Genomic DNA, 14,721 nt, shown 5'->3' on the forward strand with positions numbered 1-14,721 from the left:
TTTAAAAAAATATATTAGAAAAATTTGTTAGAAAAAAATCATTTCATAACATTTAGAGTAATTTTGAATAAACGTACTCACTTACTCCAAAGTTTAGGTACATATCAATAGTTTCTAATATAAAGACACGACCTAACGTATGGAGCCCTCCCTACGAAAGCCCCTTAGCAGCTGTATGGTCAGTCTCTATGTTATGTATGCTACTTTTCACACTTTCATTCTGCTTCACACTGTATTGTCTTCCAGCAGAACGAGCTGCCAGCCTCCGTTATTCCCCCCCCCCCCCCCCCCCCCTTACAGGTCCTATCGGCTTATCTCCCCCCTGACTGTAGTACCAGGTTTCCGGTTATTCAGCAAGAGAGAGTTGAGAAAGAATCCAGCAGGGGGGATTGCTATAATAATTCCCTAGAAAAATATGTCACAGTCCAGGTCTGATCTTGTGAAGTCAAACCGTGCGGAGGGTGGAGATCAATGACGTCACTGCAATATCCCACTACATGAAACCCTCCTGCCCCCTCACAGCAGCTTTATAAAGTATGAAGTAACATCAAATTGTTCACATTTCTGGGGCCGACAACTAGCAGAGGTAAGTGCCAGCAGATTGCTTAGAGCAGTGATGGCGAACCTTTTAGAGACCAAGTGTCCAAACTGCAACCGAAAACCCACTTAATTATCGCAAAGTGCCAACCTCGGCAATTTTATCTGAATACAATATAGTATATCTTCCATGTATTTTATCATTTAGCTATAATAGCCTGCCTACAGTCAGTGCTCTGCCTGTGCTGCTCATAGTGCGCCCTGAGCTTATTAATGGCAGGAAAAGTCTAAGGCATATTGGTACGCCGTAGGCTTTTTCCAGGGTGTGGGTGCCCACAGAGAGGGCTCTGAGTGCCACCTCTGGCACCCGTGCCATAGGTTCGCCACCACTGGCTTAGAGGGACAGCAAAAATTATAATGGACTGCTCGCCACAGTATGCAATTTTTACCATTTATATAATAGGACTGTTCTCCAGTCTGTATATCAGTGTATAGGACACAGTCTCCGGTGTATATACCGTATATCATTTATATAATAGGACTGTTCTCCGGTCTGTATATCAGTGTATAGGACACAGTCTCCGGTGTATATCATTTATATAATAGGACTGTTCTCCGGTTTGTATATCAGTGTATAGGACACAGTCTCCAGTGTATATATATCATTTATATAATAGGACTGTTCTCTGGTCTGTATATCAGTGTATAGGATGCAGTCTCCGGTGGATATATATCATTTATATAATAGGACTGTTCTCTGGTCTGTATTTCAGTGTATAGGACGCAGTCTCCGGTGTATATATATCATTTATATAATAGGACTGTTCTCCAGTCTGTATATCAGTGTAGAGGACACAGTCTCCAGTGTATATATATATCATTTATATAATAGGACTGTTCTCCAGTCTGTATATCAGTGTAGAGGACACAGTCTCCAGTGTATATATATATCATTTATATAATAGGACTGTTCACGGGTCTGTATATCAGTGTATAGGATGCAGGCTCCGGTGTATATATATATCATTTATATAATAGGACTGTTCACGGGTCTGTATATCAGTGTATTGGACGCAGTCTCCGGTGTATATATATCATTTATATAATAGGACTGTTCTCCGGTCTGTATATCAGTGTATAGGACGCAGTCTCCAGTGTATATATATATATATATCATTTATATACCAGGACTGTTCTCCAGTCTGTATATCAGTGTATAGGACACAGTCTCCAGTGTATATATATATCATTTATATAATAGGACTGTTCTCCGGTCTGTATATCAGTGTATAGGATGCAGTCTCCGGTGGATATATATCATTTATATAATAGGACTGTTCTCTGGTCTGTATATCAGTGTATAGGACACAGTCTCCAGCGCGTATATATATATCATTTATATAATAGGGCTGTTCTCCAGTCTGTATATCAGTGTATAGGACGCAGTCTCCGGTGGATATATATCATTTATATAATAGGACTGTTCTCTGGTCTGTATATCAGTGTATAGGACACAGTCTCCAGCGCGTATATATATATCATTTATATAATAGGGCTGTTCTCCGGTCTGTATATCAGTGTATAGGACGCAGTCTCCGGTGGATATATATCATTTATATAATAGGACTGTTCTCCGGTCTGTATATCAGTGTATAGGACACAGTCTCCAGTGTATATATATCATTTATATAATAGGACTGTTCTCTGGTCTGTATATCAGTGTATAGGACACAGTCTCCAGTGTATATATATCATTTATATAATAGGGCTGTTCTCCGGTCTGTATATCAGTGTATAGGACGCAGTCTCCGGTGGATATATATCATTTATATAATAGGACTGTTCTCCGGTCTGTATATCAGTGTATAGGACACAGTCTCCAGTGTATATATATCATTTATATAATAGGACTGCTCTCTGGTCTGTATATCAGTGTATAGGACACAGTCTCCAGTGTATATATATCATTTATATAATAGGACTGCTCTCCGGTCTGTATATCAGTGTATAGGACGCAGTCTCCGGTGGATATATATCATTTATATAATAGGACTGTTCTCTGGTCTGTATATCAGTGTATAGGACACAGTCTCCAGCGCGTATATATATATCATTTATATAATAGGGCTGTTCTCCGGTCTGTATATCAGTGTATAGGACGCAGTCTCCGGTGGATATATATCATTTATATAATAGGACTGTTCTCCGGTCTGTATATCAGTGTATAGGACACAGTCTCCAGTGTATATATATCATTTATATAATAGGACTGTTCTCTGGTCTGTATATCAGTGTATAGGACACAGTCTCCAGTGTATATATATCATTTATATAATAGGGCTGTTCTCCGGTCTGTATATCAGTGTATAGGACGCAGTCTCCGGTGGATATATATCATTTATATAATAGGACTGTTCTCCGGTCTGTATATCAGTGTATAGGACACAGTCTCCAGCGCGTATATATATATATATATATATATATATAAGAGCAGAAAAATCCACAGCACATCCAAGTAGTAAAAAGTACCTTGCCTGGTGAATAAAGCCGTTTTTTTACTTTTTACTACTTGGATGTGCTGTGGATTTTTCTGCTCTTATATCCTTGGAGGTGGATCGCCTCCTCAGCCGCTGGCACTCCGACCGTACTGTCCAGACAGCTGTGCTGCCCACACTCCTCTACCTGTATTATATATATATATATATATATATATATATATATATATAGATATATAATTTACATAATAGGACTGTTCTCTGGTCTGTATATCAGTGTAAAGGACATAGTCTTTGGTGTACATATTATAGATAGATATTCATGATAAAAATAAAGTACACCCTCTTTGAAATCTATGGTTTTACAAATCAGGACATTACAAAAACTAAAAACTAGGCCAAAGTCCTGAAGTTGTATGTGAAAAATTAACCACACCCTTACTGCTTCCATAGGAATTGGGTGTAGGTAGCAGCCGGGTGCTGCTACCCAAATGCAGTTGATTATTTGATCACCAGCAAGTTTTGAGCACCTCTATAAAACCAGTAGTTTGGGCAGTTTGCTGGTCTGGAGCATTCAGGTGTTTGCTAACACAATTCCAAGGAGGCAATGAACTTAGAGAAGCAGTTGTTGATGCCCACCAATCTAGGAAGGGTTAAAATGCCATTTCCAAACAATTTGAAATTCATCATTCGACACTGAAACATATTATTCCAAAGTGCAAAACACTCAAGACAGCTGACAATCCTCCCAGGACTGGACATCCAAGCAATTTCACCCCAAGGTCATACCATGCAGTACTCAGAGAAAATGCCAAAAAGACTAAGAGCTTCATCTAAGGCTACTTTCATACTCGCCATTTGGGATCTGTTACAAAAATACAACCGCATGCATCCGTCATGAACGGATCTGTTTGTATTATCTGTAACATAGCCAAGACGGATCCGTTATGAACTCCATTAAAAGTCAGAGGGAGACGGATCAGTTTTCTATTGTGCCAGATTGTGTCATAGAAAACAGATCCGTCCCAATTGACTTGTATGCCAGGGCGGATCCGTTTGGCGCAGTTCCGTCAAGCGGACAGCAAAATGCTGCAGGCAGCATTTTGGTGTCCGCCTCCAGAGCGGTATGAAGACTGATCGGAGGCAAACTGATGCAGTCTGAGTGGATCCTTATCCATTCAGAATACCATAGGGCAAAACTGATCCGTTTTGGACCGCTTGATGGAGCCCATGACGGATCTCACAAACGGAAAGGCAAAACACGAGTGTGAAAGTAGCCTAAGACTCAGTTAGCATGTTAAATTTTCAGGTTCGTGACATTACAATTAGAAAAATACTAAACAAGTATGGGTTGTTTGAAAGGGTTGCCAGGAGATTGCATAGTCTGTCTAAAAAAACAAAACAAAAACAAGGCAGCATGGCTTAAAGGGTCACTGGATTTTCATAAAATTTCTGATATGTCATAGAGACATATCAAAGGTTTTGATGGGTGTTGATCTGAGTGAGACCCCCACTGATCGCTTGAATGAGGAGACAAAAGCTCTTGCATATCCTCCTCTCTCTTCACTGCAGGAGACTGAATTGAGATAGGTCCATAGACTTTCTATTGAGTCCATCTTGCTTTCTATCCTGCAGCGAGGAGAAAGAGCGAGATATTCATGCCCTTCTCCCTCCTTGTCCTAGTGATTGGTGGTGGACCAGTGGTCTCAGCACTCAGACCCCCACAGATCAAAACTTTTGATATGTCTCTATGACATCCAAAGCTTTATGAAAACTTAGTGACCCTTGAAGTTTGCAAAGTTGTATTTCAACAAAGACTTCTGAAACAGTGTTTTTTTGGACAAATGAGACTGAGGTGGACATGTTTGGCCATAATGCAAGGCACCACGTTTGACATATCAGCACAAACACCTTATACCAACTAACAAACACTGTGGTTGAGGGGTGATGATCTGGACTTGGTTTGCAGCTACAGGAACTGAACACCCTGCAGTCATTGACGATGAACTCATGACCATGTATGCTAAACTATTCTAGAGTCAGATATGAGGCCACCTATCCACCAAAGTTTGGCCAAAACTGTACTTACACGTCATTAATATAATAGGACTGTTCTCCAGTCTGTATATAAGGATATAGGACACAGTGGACAATATTTCTAAAACGGTTGCTTCCTAATGTGAAGATCTCCATGTCCAATATACTATATACTATGCGTGTCAGATGAGTCCTGTGCCTTTCTTGAGGTCGGATATCAGTACGGCGGGTGTAGTGCAGGGAACTGGATGTGATCAGTGTGAGGGTGAGATAACCCATATCGGGTAGGAGGACATCTCACTGTAAACAAACTGATTCAGTGCTGTGAGCCAGTATGGTAATAAACAGAACCATCATTGCTGGGAAAAAGTGATGTATTCTCCTCATGTATTCTCCTGCAGGTAGTTTAGATTACTGAGGGTCCTGCCAGTAGGAATGGACATGAGAAGGGATGGCATGGGTTATGGGCATGGCAGTCAGAATACCTTTGATTTTTGCCAGAGGTCAGCTATTATTTTCAAAGGACACCTCCAGAGTCAAGCACTTTTGGCCAGAGATCTTGGTTATAAATAATAGGTCAGAGCCCCTTGTCCTCTAAGCCCTACCATATATGAGAAGGGAATATATAAAACAGACAACATCTCTATATACCCAAAGACTGGTCCCATAATGTGGACACCTCAGAGTGTCCTCCTGCCTGCTTTGGATAGATCATGACATCATCAACTACACGATCCTCCAAAGAAAGGAAATTCTGACTCAGGATCCAATGTCCTGGTCTTTTTGACCATTTTACTTCCATCTTTAGGAAAGATTTTGTCAGATATGTGGACCAAGTAGCATTCCTCACTGTCAGGTGCAGGGTTAATAGACTTTCACTGAGGATGATGCATCCATTCGCGAGTTGTAATCTGAGGCATGTTTCTTGTATGAGTTGGAGTCTCATATCCAGGTGGAATTTACCTTTGTTGACAATTACACATTCATTAAAGGAACATTTTCAGCATAACACAGTGATATCACTGACCACCAAACCGCCATGAGAACACCTGCACGAGAGACAAGGGTACATTGTATTATCTAGGGCTTTCTCCAGACATTATTTTTGCCTTACATTCAGCACATTGTGTGAACCAAAAATAAAGCTCTAACATATGTGGCTGTATGCCACCCAGTTGCATATGTCAGATATAGGGAAAGATAAGGATCAGGATGTTCGATTTCAGCATACCCAATCCTTTTGACCTTGAGTAGATAAGATGCCACTAGAGATGTCTGGAAGTGGGCTATTCACATCTTCCTGTTCAGAAAACATGCATGCCCAGGCTAAGCATTTATGTGTTAGGAGGGGATCAGGGGAGATAGCTGTTGACTCTATCTTATGTGCATGGTCAGCCTAACATGTGAAAGACAGATGGCAATGAAGGGACGCAACCAACTAAGGATGGACCTGTAATGGCCTCTAACCCAATCATACCAATTTCTGGATAAGGTCTGAGCTCTGTTTTACCATGATTCAGGACTAATGCTGTAGGCACCCTAGACCATAGATATAGGCTAATAATTGTAATTGGGACCATTTATACCATACAATCATCTGATCATGGTGAGTTTACTGTAGCTCTGATACTGATTGACTTGGTAGGTCTAACCATGTACACAATGAGTTTAGCTTTAAAGGGGATGTCCAGTTTAGAAAACACATTTCAACTATCCTATTAGACCTTTATGAGATCATGGGTGATCCTTCATTTGGGAAGTCCATGGATTAGCTGAGAGCAGCTACAAAGAGCGTCTCTGTCTCTGAAGGACCAGGCACCCCCATGCATTACATGGACAGTTCATTGATTTCAACTGGAAATGTGTAATGCTTAATTTCTCCTGTGGTGGTGCTGTAGGGAAATTGAACACTACTCTACTCTGTTGAACACCACAGCTAAAGTGGCCAAGGTGCTCCATCTATGGGACCTCCTGTGGTCATATTAACAATAAGGCCTTGTCTACACTTACATTTGTGATTCAGTCTTTGCACAATGTTGAAGATTGGAGTTCTGCTTGAGATGGATTTGAGCTCTTCAGTAACTACTGACGCCTCCTTTGAAAACAGACTTTGGAAGATGCTGCATAATTTTTTGACTTGCATGAAAAAAAAAAAAACTGTATCAAGCAGAATGACCTCTATATGATTTCAATAACAAGAGCTGGAAATAATCAGCTTGACTTTACTAACGTGACTGTGTAATGATTCATAGTAACCAGACCGTTAGATTATCTTGCTTTAAATTACCCCATCTGACTGCAGGCCTCAATGCTGAAGAAACTATGTGGTGTCCTTCTTCTATGGGAATTAGAGGGGGGGGGGGGGGTGTAAACATTTTTCTGGGGCTCAAGAGCTTCCTATTTCAAATGTCTCATGACTTAAAGTGGGCAAACACATTCAATAGCTGCCGGCTAATCATTCTTTTGATAGCTCGCTCCTGACTCCCCCATACACATGTGCATTCGGTTCGGCTATGTGTTGTCAATGGGAATTGAGGAGAAAACCGCTACTAGATAGTTTTGGTGAGGGCTTATCTCCTGGGAGAACAAAAGGATCATGCAGTTCAAGTAATCTTTCTCTCCCCCAACATCATCTGTCAGGGAAAAGTTGGAAGTTCCTCATACACATTAGATTATCAGCCGAACCAGCCGTTCTCAGAAGGATTAGCCAACGGTACTCTAAAGGTGGCCATACACGTAAGATGAAAGTTGGCAGATTTCGGCCGTTAAACTAGCGCGAACAAGCGTTCACGAACTCTTGTCTGCCAAAAATGTAATCCGCCGTGCTGTAAAACTTCACCCTTTCATCGGCCAGAACTGTATGTTGATGGCATGATCAGCTGAATTCAGCTGATCACTTGCCATTGTGCTCAAGCACCAAAGAGTCATTGTTTATAAAAAAGCAGACTCCTGGTCGGGCAGTCTAGTTGGTGGGATCGTATGTACAGTCATTCTCTTAAATGTATGGCCAGGTTAATGTGTATGGGGCCTCTACATTAGCATGATAATGTCTATTAGATACCCATGGGCATCAGATCTGGGAAAGAAATAGTACAGTAGATTGGCTTAAGAGGACCATACACATTGGGGCAATGCTGGCCGAACCTGATAATTTTAGTGGAAGCGGCCGAACATCTAATGTGTGTAGGGGCCTCCCAACTTTACCCCAATGGGAGATGTCGGAAAAATAAGAATTGGCAGTTGGATTTCAGGATGTCAATGTTTTTTGTTCTTAAGGGAGATAAGCCACCATCAGAAGTGTCTGACAGCAGACTAATCCCCTTCCTCTCTGCCCATGGAGAACACATGCATGCTTGGCCAAGTGTACATATCTATGGTGGGTTCGGGAGGAAGAGCTGTCAGCCGAATGAGCATTTGACTGACAGCTATATAAAGTGTCCTTTTACATAGGCAGAATTTACCAACTCATTACCGACATTTACATGCAGCGATCATTACACCTTACGGGGATGAATGATCGTTAATGCAATCGTTACAGTTTTCAGCAACACAGTGTTGATGTGCTGCCGACAAGTTTTTAGTGCTGCATAAAAGATGCGCTCACCCAAAAAATTTGCTCGTTTGCAAGATGATCAGCAGTAAGTTTACACAGTAGAGCGTTGTTTTTTCTCGATCATCAGCCCGAACTCCTCCTTCCTCCACATGAATTCAGCAAAGGCATTTTTTAATAAAGGATTTACCCTCTTTAAAGTTTATTGGTTTTCCATAGACATAGTTGATGAAGGATAGTAGTAAAATGAAGTGCGTTGTTATTACCAGCCCCGATACAGTCCCTGACTGCCTTCTTGTTGAGTCCCTCATGTAAACAATACTGGCAATTATATTCCAGTTTGGATTATAACATGGGTCAAAAGAGACTCATCTATGTAGGGCAGAGGGGGTAAACTTATTGTCACCAAGGGCCACATCAGTGTTATGGTTGCCTTCAAAGGGCTGGCTTCTGAAACTATACAATCTGCAGTGCAGTCCTATGTAACACCACAGATAACAGTGATAACTTATCTGTGGTGTTACATAGGACTGCAGGTGATATATTGTAGTAACTACAATGTATCACCTGCAGTCCTTTGTAACAGCACAGATAAGTTATCACAGAAAGTCGTCACTTTGTTATCTGTGGTGTTACATAGGACTGCGGCTGATATATCCCACTACTACATTGTAGTAGATGTCACCTGCAGTCCTATGTAACAGCACAGATAACACAGTAATGACTCTCTGAGTATAGATAAAGTAGTTTATAGTATATGTCACCTGCAGTCCTATGTAACACCACAGATAACAGAACAATAACTTATCTGTGGTGTTACATAGCACTGCAGTTGATGTATTGTAGTTACTACAATATATCACCTGCAGTCCTATGTAAGACCACAGACAAGTTATCACAAAATGCTATCATCTGTGGTTTTGCATTGGACTGCGGGTGACATATGCTACTAGATGTCACCTGAAGTTTTTTGTAGCACCACATATAATACAGTGATAACTTTCTGAGTACAGATAATGTAGTAGATATAAGCTGCAGTCCTATGTAGCACCACATATAACACCGTGATAACTCTCTGAGTACAGGTAAAGTAGTAGATGTCAGCTGCAGTCCTATGTAACACCACAAATAACACAGTGATAACTCTCTGAGTGCAGGTAATGTAGTAGATGTCACCTGCAGTCCTATGTAATGCGACAGATAACACAGTGAGTTCAGATTGTAGTTGATATTGGTGCATTTTTATGGAGCATAGTGTACCTGTACTTGTATTCTTCAAGTCCACATTCAACGAACTCCAGATACGTCTTAGGGCAGAGGGCAGGAGTGCCAGCCACGTCACTTTGCCAGATATACAGGGCAGAGGACAGGCAACGTCTCTCCTTGACATCGTGACGTCATGCACAGCTGGCTCCAGTGCAGCCCTGAGACTGCTGGGTATGGAAAATTGCTATTCCCAGTGGTGGCTCCATGTCTTTCCACAACCCACAACCTTGTGCAGGCCACATATAATGATCTGGTGACCCGCAGGCCTTGAGTTTGACGCATGTGATTTAGGGGATTCGGTTCCCACCATATGGAGATGACTTAAAACTTGCTATTTAGCAGTTTATCCCCAATTCCCTTAATACTACTGGCTAAAACATTATCTGGGTACTACACTATATTGCAGTTCTATAAGCCTTGTATGGCACTATTCTCCGTTTCCATCCCTCCAACAAAAATTTGAGGGAAGCCCTAGCAATGTTTTTCCAGGATCTTCCCACAAACCCTTATGTTTAGAGGCAGAAAACCAGATATTCAGACAACCCAAAGCACAAAAATATTTTTAAAGGATCAGAAATAATATTATTTGCTTCTCATGCGCTATCAAAGTAATTAACAACATCTCCTCAGAAGGGCATGGTGGACCCAAGGATGGGCAGATGTTTCACTGATGGTTAAGGTCCCCTAACTATCCTTTGAGATACTGGGGGGGGGGGGGGGGGGCAATTTTCCTGGCATTTTAAGTAGTCAGCATGAGTAAACCTATGGTCAGAGCTTATAAAATGTTGAGTAGATGGAGTAAGAACCGTAAACATCATGTACTCATGTAAACTACTTCAAATTCCACTTCATATCCGCTTAACCCCTGGAGTTCCCACAGATCCCGTAACTCTTTGACCCATTTACAAGTCTAGGTATACTGAAGATGTGATATATTGCTTCCCTGACTATTTGTTCTCTTGGCACACTCATGTCTCTATAACTTCCTCTATATGAAGTCTGCCTCTTTCTGCCCTGTTGTGGTCCTCTTGATCAGGACTCTCCTCCTACACATGTCCCCCGCCTGCCTATCTGCTTTCTTTCTCTCTGCTGACTAACCCTTCAGTAATGCTGGCCTCTCTCTCTTTTCTCTAAGCAGCTGCTTGCAGTCTTCTGGGAGAACACAAGGCTACAGGCTGCAGAAGAAGAAATCTCCAACCATGCAGAAGGTAAGTGGACGAGTAATGGCTGCATATGGAAGGGTGACAATGTGGTGCTTCTAGCATCTGATGACTTCTTAGCTGCAGATTATCTAGACAGGACAGTGCATTTTCGGACAACAAATATAACTTTTGCATTGGCTGATATGTAATCGTGGCGGAAAAATGAGTGTATGTGAGAGGCATTAGGAAGACTACATAGAAGATTATCTTAGTATAGAGTTTATCCCAGGCATGTGTAAATTCACTTACTGCAGACTTCCCAACCACGTCTGATGGTAGGTGTTCCAAGCCTGAACTAACTCTTTCCACTTACATTAGCTCTGATCTTTCCCCAACTAATTGTAGATTGTGTCCCCTTCTTCTTGTGTTTTTTTTTTTTATTAAAAGCACTTCCCTCCTGAACCTTATTCATGCCTTTAACATACTTAAGGGTTTCGATCATGTCGCCCCTCTCCCTTGTTTCTTCCGGGCTATACAGATTCAGTTCTTTAAGTCCTTCTTGATATGTTTTTTTTATACTTCAGACCCTCCACCAATTTTGTAGCCTGCCCGTTCCATTTTATCTATAACTTTTTTAGGTGAGGTCTCCAGAACTGGACACAGTATTCCAGATGTGGTCTCACGAGCTCTCTATACAGTGGGATCACAATCTCTCTCTTCCTACTGGTCCTACCACCATCTACACAGCCAAGCATCCTACTTGCTTTCCCAGCCGCCTGCCCGCACTGGGCACTCATTTTGAAGCCGTCTGATATCAGGATCCCTAGCTCCTTCTCTTGTGAAGTCCTGGATAAGACAGAACTGCCAATATGATAGTAACACAGAAGGTTCCTTCTCTCCAAGTGAGCTATTTTACATTTAGATGAAGTAAATCACAGACTCTTTGCAACTTTAAAATGAGATATAAGTGGGGAGACTCATTTTACATTGATTGGAAAACGGCATTAAAGCGAGCCAGCCTTATTTTGCCTAGCAAAACCTGTGGCTAGAAGTCACAGGAAGGATGCCAAGTTCTCCTAAAGATCTGATCTGATATACCCAAGTGAGTTGGGGTTGTCTGGTAGAGACCTCTTCTTTCCATACGTAACTTGAAGCTCTTGGACCTCATTGCCAAATTTGTAGCAACCTCACACCTACCATATGCCCTTTATAATACTGCTGTCCTCATATGTACGAAAGGGACTTTGGGGCACTTTTACGCTCTTGGGCTCTTGTGCGACTTCTACCTCTGAAGTCCCTATAGCTATGTCCCTGCCAAATAGGGAACATGGAGGTAATTTGAATCCCCACCCTCTAGTGAAGGGCAGTTCTTTCCCTAATGGACCACTCATGTTTATGCATTATATAGATAGTCCATTATTGCACTGGTATGGTGTACTGCTTAACAGTTGATCACTTGAGGCTAGCAATGAGTTTAAAAACAGGACAACCCTTGAAAAAACGGCGTTAATCTCACATAGACACATAGTCATGATAACGTGAGTAGGGGAAGTATCTGCCACCAGAAGAACAGAAAACACTAACTAGGTCGAAAAAGTAGTCAGGTCTAGGACTGTGAGTTTCACCAGAGGAAACCTCATTTATGGATCATTTGCTGCTTAGGTTTATCTCTGGGTTAGAAATTGTTAGAAATATGTGCTGTGTACACTGGGGTAGTCAATAGTCATCTGACGATTATCGCATGATAGGATTACAAAAAAAGATAATACCCCTAATATAAAGCTGGAGGCAGATAACACAGAGTCACAGCCTGTTTAAAGGAAAATGGGAACTTGCTTCTGTATAGATTTTCAATTAGTAAAAAAAAAATATGGTGGTGCATTCCTTTTCCGTGCCCATTCATTTCATGGGATCAGTGATGAATGGAGGTTCAGATCTCCACTCATTATATGTTGATGCCCTATCCTAAGGATAGGCCATCAGTGCGTATTCCTGGAATCTGATCGGCTGAGATTCATCAGCCGATGACTAGCCCATCGCAGTGAGGTCTTCTGGATATTTTCCATGAAGGAGACAGTTATATGGAGCAGGCACTCTTGGTTTTTAGAGTGTGAAGTACATTTTTGGCCAAACAATGGAGATGAGCCAATACACAATTGTGAGATGCTCTAGTAATTCGGAGGGTCAGACTAGGTCTGCAGTAATGTTTTTTCTGGACTTTATAACACAAACTCGTGAGTCATGCCATTTCAGACATAGAGTTGTATTTTGAACCAGCCTAACCACACTACTCAGATCTTAGCGTCCAATAAGACACGTTTCATGTGACTAATACACTGGTTTGTATCTTTTTATATAGCAAAATCACTGCAAAATGCTAGTTGAATGGGATATGAAATAGAATGTAATTATAGTCATATTTATACTGTTTGTAACTAAAAAGCATGTCCATTGAAAAGCAAAAAAGTCCCCAAATGTCTTCACTTCTGTACTCTTAAAGGGACACTCCCATCAAAAAGGGGTATTTTGGAAACCGATTTTCATAGAAAATATTTTTTGTTTTCAGTTGCAATATGCGCTGAACATTAAATACAAAATATTGACCACCTGTAGCAGCACAAATGATAAAACCTTCTATATAGACAGGGAACCCATTGTCAATTCAATGCTGCTGGGAAGGGAACGTGTTATCTGCAGTGTAATCCTCGTGATAAAAGTAGGTGTAGAATTGTCATAACAGTATGTTATGTTCTCTTGATAGAGATAGATATAGATGTCCATAGAAGAACATTGCATTGCTTAGTGTAATGGGTATTGCTTTAGTGGAGGGTTCTCTCTCTGGTCAGAGTGAATGGTCTGACTGAAAAAGTTAAGGGAGGCTATTTGCCGTGCTAAAATCCCAAACAGAGGAAGTTAAAGAGCCAGGACAGGAAGTAGAATACATGGAGTGACTTAAAAATATCCAGAAAACAATCCATGAAAGATTACATAGAATATTCACATATTATATATTGTTAATATGGGGTGACACATAGTACAGATAGTAGTGTACCTTTAAGTTATTAGTATGAATTACACCCATGGGGACTAGGGGTGCTTAGACTTGAATTGGGTATATGGTTTCCTGATGTGATTGTTATTATTAGTGGTAGTAGCTGACATATTAGTGGCAGTTCTTAGTGGTAGTAGTTATATAATTTTTTTTTTACACTTTGTACACCAAGAGGTCAGTATAGATATTTTTTTTTGGGGGGGGGGAAGCACTATACCTATGTAATTTTAGCATTGTTTAATTTTAGTTTACTGAGTATTATTTGTGAGTTTAAAGGCATTTTCCGAGATTTTTTACTTGATGATCAGTATTTGATTGGTGAGGGTCTGACACTTTAATGGGGCTGAGCTGTGCCTAGACCATGTGACTGATGAACATGACATCACTTGCCTAGACCAAGCTGTGGGACGGCAGCAGCACACCTGCAAGCGCCAATGCCTTCTCAAACAGCTGATCGGGGGGTCCTTGGTACTGATGACCTATTCAAAGGAAAATCTCAGAAAACCCCTTTAAGGTGCCCACACATATTAATCTAAAGTTGATGAAAATGGATGATGTCAACCAAAATAAATATTTTAGCCAAACAATGACAGACTAACGGTTGTTCACCAGATGATCATGCGTTCAACGATTGCTCAGCCA

General features: G+C 41.1%; 1 protein-coding gene across 2 annotated transcripts in view; it reads left to right on the forward strand.

The window, feature by feature from the left end:
• Positions 1-410: 410 nt before the first annotated feature.
• The window catches only part of PLAT (plasminogen activator, tissue type), a 34,710-nt gene continuing 20,399 nt past the window's right edge, over positions 411-14,721 (forward strand). Inside the window, exons 1-2 of one of the 2 annotated variants that reach the window (XM_044278991.1) lie at positions 411-586; positions 11,024-11,093. In XM_044278991.1, the coding sequence (XP_044134926.1) occupies positions 11,085-11,093 (9 nt within the window). In that variant the 5' untranslated portion in view covers positions 411-586; positions 11,024-11,084. Of the gene's footprint in view, positions 587-11,020; positions 11,094-14,721 lie in introns of both variants that reach the window. The other variant, XM_044278992.1, reaches the window with a different exon arrangement.

Source organism: Bufo gargarizans, chromosome 2 (genome assembly GCF_014858855.1).
Source record: "Bufo gargarizans isolate SCDJY-AF-19 chromosome 2, ASM1485885v1, whole genome shotgun sequence".
In the NCBI taxonomy this organism is placed as follows: domain Eukaryota; kingdom Metazoa; phylum Chordata; class Amphibia; order Anura; family Bufonidae; genus Bufo; species Bufo gargarizans.